The following is a 16,625-nucleotide window of genomic DNA, read 5'->3' as shown; positions in this document are numbered from 1 at the left end:
GGGGGAGGGAGAGATACACATTCAGCTCACAGACCAAACATCAATTACCATATTCACTTCATCACAAAAAAAAAACAACCCCTCTTGAGCAGAGATTTCATACTCAAACCCTACCAGAGCCCAAGCAGAAAGGAGAAAGAGAGAGAAAGTTGGGGGGAGGAGGTTTGCAGGGGTAAAAGCAGAGATCTTAAATTAGCTTCACCCACCCTGCAGGGGACAGACTGGACACAAATGGATGTAAGTGGGTCAGAACTGAGAACATGAAGCCAGGGTAAGGAACTACCATGCAGAGCAAAAAGAGACAGACATTAAACCTGCAGAGAGAGCGAGAGAGGAATACCAGATAAGAGATTTGAGAATTTAACCAAAAAAAAAACAAATTCATAAAAAGCAGAGGAGAAAAAAATGGTTTGATATTAATACAGTACATAAAAAAGGCCAAAGCTGTCACTATTTCCTGAAGAGGCTAAGATCTTTTTGGAGTTGAGGGTGATATGATATATTTTTTCTCTTCGAGTCTGTAATGGCAGCAGTACTTCTGTATGCTGTTGTGTGTTGGGGAAGTTACATTAGAAACAGTGACATAAAGGCCCTGTTTACATCTGGTATTAAGATGCACAAGTAGACAAGGGAGACACATACCCGTTTACACATGGTATTTTAATCTGTCTCTTTTGTCCACTTTCAACCACTTCCTGATTTCCTGATTTCTTCGAGGGGACGGTCTATGTGCAGGTATGTATGGGTTTCTTCAAATCTTTGACCTAATGGACAAAATAAGCTCAAGTGTTTTCGACTACCTCTGAAAAGGTTTGAAAGTGGACAAGCTCATAACATTTTAGACCCTGTTTATACCTGTTATTCATCGTTGTCCACTTGTGATCTGATCGACCAAAACGCATCTTAAAACCAGGTGTAAACAGGGCCAAATAGACTGAATAAACTGATGCAGAAAGGCAGTTCTGTTCTGGGGATTTCTATTTATTTGAAATAGAAATAGTTTAACTTAATAAATGTCTTTACTGTCACGAAAATTTCTTTAAAAAATTCCTACTGACCCTAAACTTTTGGTAGTGTCTGTCTGAAGGATCTTCTTGTTTGTTTATTAATCTGCCAGGCACAAATTTCAAGTCAAATCACAAGTTTTTATCCACAATTCAATTTCAATTTCCATATGGCCGATAGAACTTCATTAATAGCGACTCCTTCCTTTTTCATTTGTAACTTTGCTCGTTCAAGTGTCATTTTTACTTGAGGAAACTACATTAGCTCCATCACTTAGGACCATTTAGAAAAGAAAACTCTTTTTATCACTACATTCTAGTATCATGTTCATTCTCTGCTCTATCCCAAGTCTTAACAACATTGCAACAAACTCCCAATCCCATGCTAGACCCTGGAGTTGGCAAGAGAGAGGTTGCTCTGCAGTTCTCATAAAACATGCCCACTGGTGAAACAACCATATTCTCACATGCAAAAGATAAACACACACTCAGCAATGACTGACGATTCCTGTAAAATGTTTTCAGTCCAAAAATAACTGAAGGAAGTGTGCAAGTGTCAGTGAACACATCGTGCAAAGAGTCTGAATGACATTCCAAAACACCCTGTTCTCAGCTAACCTCCCATAAACCCTTGAGAGACACAACCTCCTCTCAGATCATGTGACTGCATTCTTCCCAGCAGAATGGATGCTATCACTCATTGCAAAAGAAGGTCAAACATTGTCTGGGAGTGAGATGCCCTAAAAACAGAAAATTTGCCTAATAGTGATTTTTTTTTTTTTAAATGACCGGATTATTGTTTTACATGTTTTGTCTTCACAATCTTCCAGTGAAATGACAGACTTCTCTCTGGTAATGTATGACAGACTTCTCTAATCATTTAGTCCACTTAAACCCCACTCCTTTCTTCGACTACAAGCTCACGTTAAGATCTGCTGCCATCCAATCAACAACTGATGGTTAGTTTCAAGTCCTGTCCTTTTTCTTTATATGTACGTCACAATATATATATATATATATATATATTTACTCAGATGTTCTATATGTCGCAATATATATGTCACATAAGAAATGCCCTGTCACTACTTCCATTACATCATGACTTTAATCTAACAACACATTGCACCCTTTCAGCAAAATAAGGCATCACAACAATATGATGTAGACAAGAAAATATAGATAACTGATAAGTATTTGGCTAGAAAAAGATAGCATAAGATACAACTAGATACTCTACGTATACAAACAGTACATGCCATATTCGACAGCTCCAGACATGAAGGCGTGGCCGCCATCTTGGAACAGTCAGCGTGTCGTCATTCGCAGTAAGAACCAATTATGACACAACATTGAAATTCTGGTTGTGAAACCACTGGGATTTAAATTCTAGAAGAAATGGGATAACCTTTCACAGGTTTTTTTAACTATGGCATATTTTAATGCTGTGTTAGCTGACGCCTTGTATTGTGTTACTTTAGCAAAATCATCAGCTGAAGTGTTCTGCAGATATAGTCATGCATCTAACTACGGTTGTAGACACTCAATCAACTTGCTCTCAAATGTTCACGGACCACTTACGTATAGCAGCCCATAGAAACAGCTGCTAATGATGCTACTGTATGTAGACTGTATATATCTACGGTGTCAAGGGAGTTGCTATGCGGTTTCTAGGGTGTACTGCATTGTTTTAGCATGTTGCCATTTATTTGCTAGGGAATTCTAATCGATTGCCTGAAAGGTTGCTCGGAAAGGGTATTTCTAATGTCTAAGCAAACACTATTAACTATCTGCTTCCACAAATATCCTAATTAGACAAATATTTAAAAATACAGATACAGACACCCAGATTCAGGCAGGCTCACTGGCTTTCTGTCATCCTTTTATACTAATACAGTCTTTATTAACTAAAAAGGTTTCCACTGCAATTGGTTGCAATAACATAATAGAACATAATAAAGATGGGAGAAAAGTTTAAGAAATCAAACATGCATAGAAGGAAGCAGACAGAGAGGAAGTGTATAAGAAAAAAAAGGAGGGGAAGATATGTGACTCATCGCAAGGAAGAGAAGGAGGAGGGGGAGGTGCTGTGACCGAGTGCAATTTACGCAGACCATTACACTTTAACGTGTTTTAGCGCAGCAGATGACAGAATTGTGTGGTGGTGGTGGGGGTTTTTATTGCTCTCTGTAAAACTAACACATCAGCAGAACACATCCAAGGCATCCTATAGAAAGCCTCAGCAATTTCTTCAGAATCTGCATCAGTGTGACAGAACTACAGGGAGCTGAGTTCTTCAGAAGTGCACATAGGATAGAGTGATTGATTATTGTGTCTCTTAGTAATGATCCACAAGATCAGTTCGATCCAGCCCATTGAAATTAGCCCAGAGAGATGAAGAGAAAGAAAGAGAAAGTGTGTATGTGAGCATACAGAGTTCAGCAGCATCCTCTCAACTAAACGACCAGCGACGCTCGCATGACTCACAAACACGTCAGTTGTTCAGAGATCCTCTCTAAGAGCGATGGAAGGCAAAATGGATTGAATGCACTGTGATGCACCACAATATTATAACTGGATTGTGATTTCTGCTCAAAATTATTTCTGAAATGTTACTGTTAACAACTTTAATTAATGGACTAATAGAATGAACTGGCAACTGACCCACTTAAGGAAAAAAAATATGAGCCAGTAACCTTGTTACAGGAGGAAAGAAATCTCTTTATTGAGCACAAGAAGAACATGTAGAGTGCTGTTAGAGGAGAGTCAGCAGGGCTTTATCTCCCAGTACTTTCTCACCCCCCACTTAGCTGCTTCTTCACTAACTGAACCATAGGAAATGATATGAAGACAAATGATGCACAGAAAAGAAAATTCTTAGTCAAAATAAAACAAATTATGGTAACACTTTACAATAAGGTTCATTAGTCAACATTAGTTAACTACATTAGTTAACACGAACTAATATTGAACTGCACTTATAAAGCATTTATTAATCTTTGTTAATTTCAACATTTACTAATACACTATTAAAATCTTGTTAACAGTTAATGTACTGTGAACTAACATGAACACACAATGAACTATTTTCATTAACTATAACGAAGATTACTAAATACAATAACACATTTATTGCTCATGGTTCGTTAATGTTCGTTAATACATTAACTAATGTTGAACTGATGAACCTTATTGTAAAGTGTTACCAAAATTATGAACATACAGGGCAGAAAACAGAAACCAAAATGCAAGTGTAAAATTATACCTCTTTGGAATCAATAAAACAAGTTTTTTCATGAATACTTTTATTCAGCAAGAACACATTAAATTGAAAGTGACAGTAAAGACATTTATAATGTTACAAACGTTAAAGATACATCTTAGGATGCACAAGGACATATCTTCAGTGATGTTCCTAAAGTCATCGGGTGTTTCGGGTCTTTCAACATCATACAACATCATCCATGGGAGCCCCAGTAATGCCGAACAGCCTGCAGACCTTACACAGTCACCGACCAGTGAAGCCTCTACACCCAAATTCAGTGGGGTTGCAGCATGCCTTCCAGCCCACCTTTCTGCACTTCTCCACCATTTCCTGATACTTGGACTGCTTCCTTTCATTCGCCTCTTCGATGCGTTCCTCCCAGGGAACAGTGAGCTCTTTCAAGAGCACCTGCTTCAAAGTGGCTGATGTTAGCACCGCATCTGGCCTCAACGCAGTTGCCACAATGTGGACCGGGAACTTGAGATGCCTACCCAGATCTATCTGAAGCTTCCAGTCCGAAACCGTGTGGCTGCTCCCCAGCCCTGACAAATGTGATGTTCCTCCTGTGGAAGCTATGCTTGTTGTTGGCCATAGCTTTGGAGATGGACTCTGCAATGGACTTTAGCACCTTTAGAGGCCCTCTCCCTGGGCTGTTGGGCAGCTGCTTAAGATAGGGAACCCCTACCAGGGAACAAAGGACATGCTGGGGAGTCCTACCACATGTGCAGAGATTTGCTGGGTTAGAAAGAACATCACAAACCGCTTGGACCAAGAACTTGATCCGCCTGTCAGATCTCGGACCAAGAGATCTTCTTCTCCAGCATGCTTTCCCACCTCGTCCGTGCCCCCTGCTGCCACATGCCCACCATCCTGCAGGTCCTTTCCTCTTCAGCACCAGCCCGCACCTCCTTCAGGACTAGTTGGCGGTGGTCCCTACCATGGGCCTTGTCATAGCAGGGTTGTGGGTTAGCTCCTAACCCTGCTTGGCCTGTAGCTACTGTGCCCACCAAAGCCCTGTGTCTCAGCTGGGACTCAGCAATCTCTAGGCCTTCCTGTGCTCTCCACTTCCTACCTGTCCTCACCATGATGCCTGCTGATGATACCCTCGAGTCCTTGGAGTAGTGCCTCTCTGGTGCGAGAGACCTTGAACTCCTCGTAGAGCTGCTAAATGGGAGCTGGAGCTTGTTTCTATTTCCATAGAGTGCTGCACTGCTCAAGCATTTAAATTTCAAATAAATGTTCTTTTAAACTTTCTATTCATCAAGGAATCCTGAAAAAATGTATCAGGGTTTCCACAAAGACAAATACAGTTTTAAACAATTTAAGGATTAGTTCACTTCAGAATTAAAATTTCCTGATAATTTAATTTACTCACCCCCATGTCATCTAAAATGTTTTTGTCTTTGTTTCTTCAGTCAAAAAAAAAAATTAAGGTTTTTCCAGGATTTTTCTCCATATAGTGGACTTCAACATGGTACAATGGGTTGAAGGTCCGAACTGCAGTTTCAATGCAGCTTCAAAGGGCTCTACGCAAACCCAGCTGAGGAATAAGGGTCTTATCTGGCAAAACGATCGGCCATTTTCTAAAAAAAAAACCTGCTGCATTGAAACTGCAATTTGGACCTTCAACACTTTGTACCCTGTTAAAGTCCACTATATGGAGAAATATCCTGAAATGTTTTCCTCAAAAACCTTAATTTCTTTTCAACTGAAGAAAGAAAGACTTAAACATTTTGGATGGCATGGGGGTGAGTAAATGATCAGGAAATTTTATTCCTGAAGTAAACTAATACTTTAATAATACGAAATCTCTTTTTTTAGCACCAAATTAGAATGATTTCTGAATGATCATGTAACTGAAGACTGGATAATGCTGAAAATTCAGTTTGAATTAATGCATCACAGGAATAAATGACCTTTTAAAATATATTAAAATAGCAAACAGTTATTTTACATTGTAATAATATTTCACAATATTACTGTCCTTACTGTATTTTTGATCAGGTAAAAGCAGCCTTTTTGAGCAAAAGAGACTGACCCCAAAATTTTAAATGGTTTTAAAATTACAAATAGATACAAATATTAATACACAGATCTGAAATATTTAATGAGTAATAGTAATATTGTGAGAAATAGAATTGTGCTATATCAATAGAAGATTGTATCGGCTCAACTGCAAAACGTTTTAATGTGGATGTCTTATAAAATGACCGTTTGGGCCAGGTTGGACTGATATCAGCTGAAAATAAGAAATTACTGATACAGAGGCCACCCAGAGAGTCTGAGTCTGCAGCTCTCTGCATTTAAGTGCTGTAAGATGTGGTAAATGTGCATATTTCACAGCATGAAGCAGATTTGCCTGAGTTGTACAATTCTTTCCATTGGCTTGACTTATATTGACCACTAATGGCCTGATAAAAATGTAGGCATAAAATATATTAACTCCAAATAAATCTCTTGTATTTGAACAATGGTGCATTATGTAGTGAACATGCTCAGGCCAGGGATACGGGTTCACATCTAAATCACACCCTGTCATTCCCCATGGAGTCCTGTCATTAAATGTCCAGAAATCTCCTCAACCAAAGCTACTTTTTATTTCCTTTCCTCAAAATATTTTCATAAAAATGAAATATTTTTATTGTGTTCCATAGAAGAAAGTAAGTCATACAATTTGGAACAACATGAAGGTGAGTAAATGATGACAGAAATTTAGGTTTTGGGTGAACATTCCCTTTAACTAACCTTAGAACAGTTACTTTTCCAATCATTCCAAGGAATTATTAAGAAATCATTCATAATCTAATGACTGTTGTCATACACTGGCTCTAAAACATATTCACACATTGACTGTTGCTCTCTCTGGCTCCGTAATGGCGTATTTGGCAGGTTGATTTGGCAGACATTAGCACAGCACGTTATCCAGACACTTCATTGTGTTGGCTACGTGCGCACGGTTGCCAGAGCTCTCCGATAACAGCAGATCTAGCTTTACACCACTGCAATCACCTTCCAACACTATAGACTATTAATAGAGGACACGCTTCTTCTCTTTCAGAGTCACCAGTGTGGCTTTCCCTTCAGACTCTCCAGAGTAGGTGGAAACCCTGTGGCCCACTGTGTGAAGAGTCACTAGGCTCACAGGGGCTGCCCAGTAGAGATACGGATTGATGGGCATTGCTTCAGTGCTCTTACAAGAGCCTTTGCCCTTATTTCATTAGCCGCTTGACTACAGATCTGCGCCATGACGCTATCACGATGACCCTCATGACCATCTGATAACAATACAGTTCTGACAACACAAAGGCTCTCAAACACTTCCTGGATGTGTTCAGTATGCCTTGCTGGGCTTGTGTTTAAGCTAGTAGGTATAATTTTGAAGATCGAATTAGGGCTGCACAATTAATCAAATTTCTAGTTGTGATTACAATTACGGATGCCATGATTTCATAATCATTCAAAGGTGCGATTACTTCAAAAAAAATATCCACTTACATTTTTCTGTGTGCTTACAAGGTGTTTTTAGAGCATGTTATGTTGTGAGAGGCAAATCAAATGTAAAAGCAGCATTAAAGGAATTACCAGTGACGTAAGTGTACGCTGATTGGTTGAACAAACACGAAACACCAGCACCCGCCATTTTTAAAAAAGCAGTGTACAACATGATTATGTATTTCTGCTTAGCTAGCGACACTAGGCATCAACCACACAGCAATAGTTACATGTTTTTTATATTGTCTACTTTCTTTGTATAACAGTTCTACCTAATAACATATTAGACAGGACTGTTAAACAGATCGTAAACTAATGAAGCCTGTGTGCTCAGGCTCTGGTGTGCTGTCAAAATAAAAGTCATAACAAGGCCTTTATTGAAAATAAGAACATGTTCTTAATAATTTGCCTGGTAAAATAAAGGTTAAATAAATAAATAAACAACAAGCACAGTTTACATCACTTCAGAGTTCCTACTGGCGGTGTGAATGCAACCAGGAAAATGGCCCTAGGGGAACATTATTTCTCGGGGAACCACCCTGGTGGCTAGTTCCTAGAACTACGTTCCTAGAACAACATGGTGCGAAAGCCCCTATTATTATTACATGCATATGTTTATTTTTTTATTATTATTATTATTATTTAAAGAAGAAACCAAACCAATGTATAGTTGGCATTTGAGGCCTAATGCTTTAGAAAAGCAATAAAAAAAATTCAGGAAGAGTGTTTTGAGCTTGTTTTTTTATTTTTACACACAAATATGGCATGCAGTTGCTTCAAACAATGGTATAAAGCTATTCAAAACATCATTCAATGCAATTGTGATAATCGTATTAATAATCGCAATTACAATTTCATGGGAATAATCGACAATTATGATTTTTGTCATAATCGTACAGCCCTAGATCGAATTACATAGTATAATACCAAAGTCCTTTATGCTACCTTCAAGTGCACATGGGAAATTTGTACTTTTGGCCATGTTCACACAGCAGTAGAATATGGTTGTCAGTCCTGTATATGAGACCTTCATATGGTTATTTTCACACACAGTTCAGTTATTTACGGGAGTGACAACACATTCTATAACCAAAGTCACGCATATAAACTCACAACCGTATTCTCTGAAAACAAGCTGTGTGAATGGAACCGGACTGGACAACTAGTTGTCTGTCACATCATACAGTGTGAGAGAGTCACTTTGCGCTGCACAAACGTGTGTCTTCTATGTGTTGCGGGTTTTGTGTCATGTGTGGTTTCGTTTACAGTAACTTAGAGACGGAGATATTAGCTGGGTGTCATCTGAAGGTTTTAGATCCAGTCACTGTTCTCCACCAGAGCTGTCAGTTTTTGTGTTAATTTGAAACATGGTAGTAACACCTTACCTAATATAGATAAAAATCATATCAATAATCTATATGTAGAGATCAGTGAGTGGAAGGCAAATTTGTAGCACATGGTGTTAATCTCTCACTTTGATTCACATTTAGTTCTGTGATACTATGTACAAAGAAGTGACAGAAATTAATAATTGTCATGAAGTCCAATGTAGTTATTTATGTTTATTGTTCACTATATATTTCTTCTGTTTATGTTTCCGACTTGAATGCACGACATGCTGTATAAAGAACTCAGGATATAGAAGTTTCCAAGGTGGACTTGAAGTTAGCATATGTTCTGTGTGTCAACTTGAAAAGGAAAAGACCAAAATCTTCAAAATTATATGTCAAATGACGCTGCAACTTAAAATTTAATTCAAATAAGCAATAAAAAAAAAGTCAACATTTGGTTTCTTTACCTTAAATCAGCCTGAAAAAAAAAACCCTTCAGGGTCCAGCTAACACGAATGCCCGTTCTAGAATAAACATACAGTTTCTTGTAAATGCAAGGACTTCAAGGTGAGACTTCTATTTACAGTAGGAAATAAGGAGCAGTACATTTTTTTCCATACAGGTACATCTTTCCAGGAGGTCTATATCCTAATATTTTCAACATGCTACAGGGCAACAAAAGTCTGCTAGAAAGGTCAATAATCTCAAGGCCACTGTTATGCAATATTTCAGAGTCACCAAGAAAACATTGTATGACAATTATAATCAGTGCTATCAGTACATATTAAAATTTTCCTGTATGCATATCATCATCCAAGACACATAATGAGCAAACACTTACACATTTCAATGAGCAATATTTCTGCTTGACTAAATCATTAAATGCTTCTCTTATGGGACAGACCTAGCTGTGGTAATGAAGCAATTAAAAGACCATAGTAATTAGGTTTTGTGACAGTTACCTCATGCAATCCTTCTGTCTTCCTGACACATAGGGAGAGATGAAACATGATTACCAGTGCTGGCTCAAGGGCCTCTTAAACAACAGGTGTTACCGGCCGAGTTCACAGGTGACACATGTGAGGGAGGTTTAAATTTTAAAGAGAAACTGTATCACTGCATACATAGGCTTCACATCATCAGATATCACAGGCCCTGTCATTCGAGATGATGTCACAAAAAACAACACAATTACCTAAATGTGGTTTTGATGTGAAAATGCACTAGAAATGCATTTTATTGGTTATATTTGTTGTCACTCATACAGTGAATTAGGCCTACCTTTAGAATGGTAACCATAGTTTTACTACAGACATTACTTTATATATATTTTAGAATGGTAACCATAGTTTTACTACAGGAATTATTTTATATATATATATATATATACACACACACACACACACACTTGCTTACTTTTGACTAAATTACAGTCTTGTTGTTCTGTTATGTTTTAAGGGGAAGTTGGTTACCATGGCAAATGTTTGTGAGGGATGTTCTGGATTGTTGTGTGTACGCTGGCTAAAAGCTAACAACACTGGCTAACACATCTGTAGCTGACCAGAAGCTGAATACGGACCATAATAAATTACTAGTAGCCAAGTTCACCATAAAAACAAGCCAGAAATATGATTAGACCTAAATTTGTAAGACACGCCCACATACACACGCAAAAGTCGGTTGTCAGATATTAAAGTTCAACGACTCTCATGAGCGTCACAGAGCATCGCTGTATGAGAATATCAGTTGACGTTAGCATGAGCGCTAGCTGACGCGCTAATAAAAACAGCGTAATGTTACTGCTGTCATTTAATGAGGGAGACAGACGTTTCACCCGCTCACAATGACATTTGAGGACCTGGTTTAAAAGAAACACATGGTGGCAAAATGAAGGGTTTTGAGGGATGAACTAGCATCTGTCCACACTAGGAGACGCGCTCATGAAGTGCGCTGACTGTCCGCATGTGTGTTTGACAGCTCTCATGACCTGCCTTGACATGACACATCCCTACACTATTCTCCCACAAAAAAGAATATTAATAAAGCCCGATAGCCCAATTATGTGCAAATACTGCATTACTGTAATAATGACACTAACACAGGTGCATGATAAACAAGACCATGCGTGCATATGAACGCGTATCATTAACGTTAACGTTACCTGTAATAGGACAGCAGTCCATTGCTGAGAACGAACCATCTGCGCTGGTAACCTTTAATGTAGTTAGTCCATTTAAAGAGCCAGCCTTTGTACGTGTCGGAACCCGGGGCTGGTGTCCCGCTCGCTGGCGTGGACGCGGCACTCTTGCCCTGCTCGCTCATCCTCCTGCCCCAGTCCACTGCCGCAGATTGATGATGTCGCTGCCGCCGCCGCCGCCGCTGCTGCTGCTGTTTGCAGGATAAGCACGGAACTGCGGTGAGAAAGGACACGATCCTGCTGGTGCCGCTGCAGGGAGCGGCCACTCTCCCCATAAACTCACCACCGATGCGCTGAGATGGACGGGCTGCCGGAGGAGGAGGAGGAGGGTCTGGGGCAGGGAGAAAGAAACAGCGAACTCCCCCTCTTTCTCTCCCCGATGACAGAGAGATGAAGAGCAGCGAGTGTGAGAGCAGGAGCGACGACCACTGGCGGCGCGAGAAGAGAGCGCTGCTCCGAAATCACCCGCGCACTACATTCCTCCATAGTTCCTCATCCAATCGGTCGCATTTTACTCTGCACTATTCATGTTACTTAGAAACATACGTAGTACGCATCGAGTAATCCAAAACATGTGCTTAATAATAAAGTGTATTTAAAATGCTTGTGTTATAGACGCTTTTGCTATTATTAATTTATTTAAGGTTATGTTTACATACATTTAATCAATATCGTGCTGATATTAGCTCCGCTGTTAAGTTAACTTGTGTTTCAAACTAAATCCAGATTGAAAATGTCTAGTTATCGTACCAGAAGCTCAAAATTATCGTATTTGGAAGAAAATTATATTATATGTTTTTAGTATAGGTAGTAGACTAAATGAACTAAATTAATAACTAATGATTTTTACAACGGAATGAATCAGTACTGAACTTACTTAAGCTGGACAATCACACTATTTTAGCTGCTGATTGTACAGCCAAAATGATGTTCCCTCTATCTCTGTAAAGCTATACTTTGACCTGTGGTGGACGAAGTACACAAATCAAGTAGGCTATTGTGTAAAAGTACAGATACGTATAATAAAATATTATAATACTCAAGTGAAAGTAGTGCTCCTTTTTTAATTTTACTTGAGTGAAAGTACAAAAGCACTTGATTTTTAATGTACTTAAGTAAAAAAGTAGTACTAATTGATGAATGTTTATTTTGTAATTTTATATAGGCCACTTATATAATTGAATATTATATATTTTATATAATCCTATTGCTCAAAATAATTATGAATGATTATGAATTGTCAAATAGCACTAGTCAGTATGGATGGAAGATTAGTGGATGCAGATCCATAATATGTATGTGTGTTGACAAACAATATAAAAACAGACAAAACATAAATAGCCTATAAATGCATAACATTTTAAAGCAGTGGGGAAGATGAACGAGTATGTGTTATTTTAATTTGTGTTAGAGTTGCATGATTCTGGATAAAATGAGAATCAAGATTTTTATTTGTTTCTTTCAAAGAGATCATGAACAGACAACTAAAACAAAATTGCGTATAATTATTTACTAGAGAACAAAATATTAATTGCTGCAGTCTATTTAAAAATATTTTATTTAATTTAATTATTTAAAAAATGAGTTTGAATGAATGATTTAATGATTCACTCATAACTACTTCACTTGTTTCATTACTGGATGAATCAATGTTTTTGAACAAATCTTTTGAGTGAATCATTCAATGTCAAATACATTTTACGTCACTTTGTCGCCTCCTAGGGTCGTAACGATGTAATCAATACAACTTTTTGACAGGACCTGCAAAATACCACAATATAGATAGATAAATAACTAGTGTACCTTAGTGGGAAACAACTGACCTAAAAGCGCTGCGGCGGGAACGTTAACTTGTGCTCTTGAGAGAGAGAGTCATTCTGCACGATGATTGGCCGAGAAGACTTAAGGTGAGATGAGATGGAAGAAGTGCCTCTCTGCCATAACATAATAAATACATTTGTATTTATTATGTCTATGCGCCTAACAACGTTCACGTTCTCCTTTACAATCATGACGTCTTGACTTAGAGGATCCACAGATACGTCAATGAGTAAGCCGAGTGTCACAAAATTCAGAATGATCAAAATTCTAAATTATCGTACATACATTATGGGATTTTTTTCATTATTGATCGTACAGAGGTCAAAATGATCGTACAATTACGATTATCGTACGTCTGGCAACACTTTCTTTCCAGTAAGTCTCGCCAAGGAAAATAGTTTTACAAGAAACCAAACGGACTGGAGCCATTTATAAGTGGAGCGGCGTTCTTTAATCACTCAATCGCTTCAACTCCACTCCAGGATTTCTATTAGCCGTTCCCTGCGCACTAGTGAGGAAAAAACCCGATGTGAACGAAAATATTGGACAAATCATGTTTCATATTGCAAACAAACTTCGCTCTCTGCTTCGCATTCATTCTCTCCGAACTGCAAACATACTTTGGTGTGTCAACAAGCTGACAGATACAAAGGACTACTGCTTCCAATCAGATTTAAAGGTGCCCTAGAATCAAAAATTGAATTTGCCTTAGCATAGTTGAATAACAAGAGTTCAGTACATGGAAATGACATACAATGAGTCTCAAACACCATTGTTTCCTCCTTCTTATATAAATCTAATTTGTTTAAAAGACCTCAGAAGAACAGGCGAATCTCAACATAACACCGACTGTTACGTAACAGTCGGGATCATTAATATGTATGACCCCAATATTTGCATATGCCAGCTCATGTTCAAAGCATTACACAAGGGCAGCCAGTATTAACGTCTGGATCTGTGCACAACTGAATCATCAGACTAGGTAAGCAAGCAAGAACAACAGTGAAAAATGGCAGATGGAGCAATAATATAACATGATCCATGATAACATGATATTTTTAGTGATATTTGTAAATTGTTAATAAATGTTTCATTAGCATGTTGCTAATGTACTGTTAAATGTGGTTAAAGTTACCATCGTTTCTTACTATATTCACGGAGACAAGAGAGCCGTCGCTATTTTCACTTTTAAACACTTGCAGTCTGTATAATGCATAAACACATCTTCATTCTTTTTAAATCTCTCCAACAGTGTGTAATGTTAGCTTTAGCCACAAAGCACAGCCTCAAACTCATTCAGAATCAAATGTAAACATCTAAATAAATACCATACTCACATGATCCAATGCATGCATGCAGTATGCATGACGAACATCTTGTAAAGATCCATTTGAGGGTTATATTAGCTGTGTGAACTTTGTAAATGCACTGTATTATAGTCGAGAGCTCGGGGGGCAGGGAGCGTGTGATTTAAAGGGGCCGCAGTCTTAATCGGTGCATAGTTAATGATGCCCCAAAATAGACAGTTAAAAAAATGAATTAAAAAAAAATCTATGGGGTATTTTGAGCTGAAACTTCACAGACACATTCAGGAGACACCTTAGACTTATATTACATCTTGTAAAAACTGGTTCTAGGGCACCATAATATTCTACTGTAGGGTGAATAGACGTCCCTGTTTTCCGGGGACAGTCCCGGTTTTTGGTGTTCTGTCCCCGACTGGAGCTGACCCCGGAAATGTCCCTGTTTTATAGCTCGTTCAAAACAACCCGCATATACATTGCAAAAAGACCGACGAGCATACAGCAGCCTGCTGGAGAAATTGTGTAGTGATCATGTTCTCCAACAGAGGGGGCTGTGCAGCTACATTTGGTCATGCGTGTGCCGCTAACGTAATCTGGATCTGGACCAGAGCAAAGCGCCATTATCGTCAAATATCAAAATAGACATCGTGATCTGTTTCAAGGTAGTAACATACTAACTTTTTAGTTAAATTAAAGTAATACTGTTTGTATGTTTTATAACAGGGCCTCAACAGGGTGCGAGATTGTTTTGTACAATTTTAAACGTCCACAAAAGTTCCGCAGTCACAACACAGCCATTTCCACAAACACGTCTTAACTAAGTGGTGAAGGTACACTCAGATATGAATAAATCAAAAATAAAATAAAATAATACACGTACTTTGTGCTTAAAATGAGTCTAAAATGCAAAATAATAGTTAAAAATAGATGTATACAGTAGCTAAAAACAGCTTGTGAAAATTAAAATATTCAATAATGTTAAAACATATTTGTTAAATGCCGTTTTATATTTATCTTCTTATATTTATGTTGTTTTATTTTTGTAGTGTAATGTGCTTTTGTACAGTCATACTAATGTTATAATAGGCATATTGTTTTGAACTGCTTTTACAGTGGTTACTAATAATCGTGAAAAAATTTTTGGTGAATTGTATTAAAACCAGAGCAAAAATCCTAATAATAAAACTTAATCATAATTATTAATGTAATAGTAGCCTATAAGGAACCCACAACAATTAAAAACAAAAACATTCAAACATGCATTGTCCCTGTTTTTTTTTTTTTTTTTTTTTTTTTTTTTAAATAAATAGATAATAACAAATTCGATTTTGGTGACATTTTGACCACTCAAATAGGAAATGTCCACAGTTTCCATTTCAGAAATCTGGTCACCTTATTCTACTGTGTTTATAGTGTAACATTGACACCTTATTTAAAGTCTTATATTAAATATTTTTAATATGATAAAGAAAATATTTTATATCATTGAAATGTAGGCTAGTGTCTGCCCTATCAATTCTCTGTAAGCAAGTAAATATTAGACCTGTTATTTGTGTATTTCACATATTTACCAGTGTAAGTGTAAAAATGTGTTCAAACTAATTTGGTAATTGTTATTTTAGATTTTACACCAGTCTTACAGTTTTATTATTATTATTAGTTGAGATAGAGAACAAAAACTGTAGTCTTAAACTACTCTACTATCATCAGGGTTTTTTTTTAAACGTTTTTTCTGTGCATCCATTTTCTGCTTCATGCCTTTGAACTGGTTTAGATCTAAATGAGGTGAGTAAAGCTAGCTTGTGATAGCTCTTATATGATGTTTTATAGAAGGTTTCCTCCAGACTGCAATCATTTGATGTTTTGTGATCTCTCACCAGTTGATGTCGCCAGAGAGTTTCAAATGTGGCACAAGCACTTAGATTGGGATATCAGACCGGACACAAGATATATGTGAAATATTCAACATGGGAGAATAGTTCAGACGTCGTTTGAAAGGGTTTATTAATTTTTCATTGATGAAACATTACAACTACTAAAAAGACAAAAACATTTGTTTCCATATTAGAAAAAGCAGGTAGCCCTTTAAAATTTAAAACAAATTGACACACACACACACAAAAAAAAAAAAAAAAAAAAAAAAAAAATCAGACAGTCCTACCAAGAGAATCCATATTCAGCATGTCTGAATGTTCAGTCTAAAGCCTTTAACAT

The 16,625-nt window shown here is 37.6% G+C and overlaps 1 protein-coding gene across 2 annotated transcripts in view; it reads right to left on the bottom strand.

Annotated features, from left to right (window-relative positions):
- The window catches only part of osbp2b (oxysterol binding protein 2b), a 90,798-nt gene extending 79,141 nt beyond the window's left edge, over positions 1-11,657 (bottom strand). For both annotated transcript variants that reach the window (XM_067406012.1, XM_067406013.1), the window contains exon 1: positions 11,251-11,657. In XM_067406012.1, the coding sequence (XP_067262113.1) occupies positions 11,251-11,561 (311 nt within the window). In that variant the 5' untranslated portion in view covers positions 11,562-11,657. The remainder of the gene's footprint in view (positions 1-11,250) is intronic.
- Positions 11,658-16,625: the final 4,968 nt, after the last annotated feature.

Source organism: Chanodichthys erythropterus, chromosome 13 (genome assembly GCF_024489055.1).
Source record: "Chanodichthys erythropterus isolate Z2021 chromosome 13, ASM2448905v1, whole genome shotgun sequence".
In the NCBI taxonomy this organism is placed as follows: domain Eukaryota; kingdom Metazoa; phylum Chordata; class Actinopteri; order Cypriniformes; family Xenocyprididae; genus Chanodichthys; species Chanodichthys erythropterus.
Note: the sequence above shows the minus strand (reverse complement) of the source record. Positions and strands in the feature narration are given on the sequence as shown.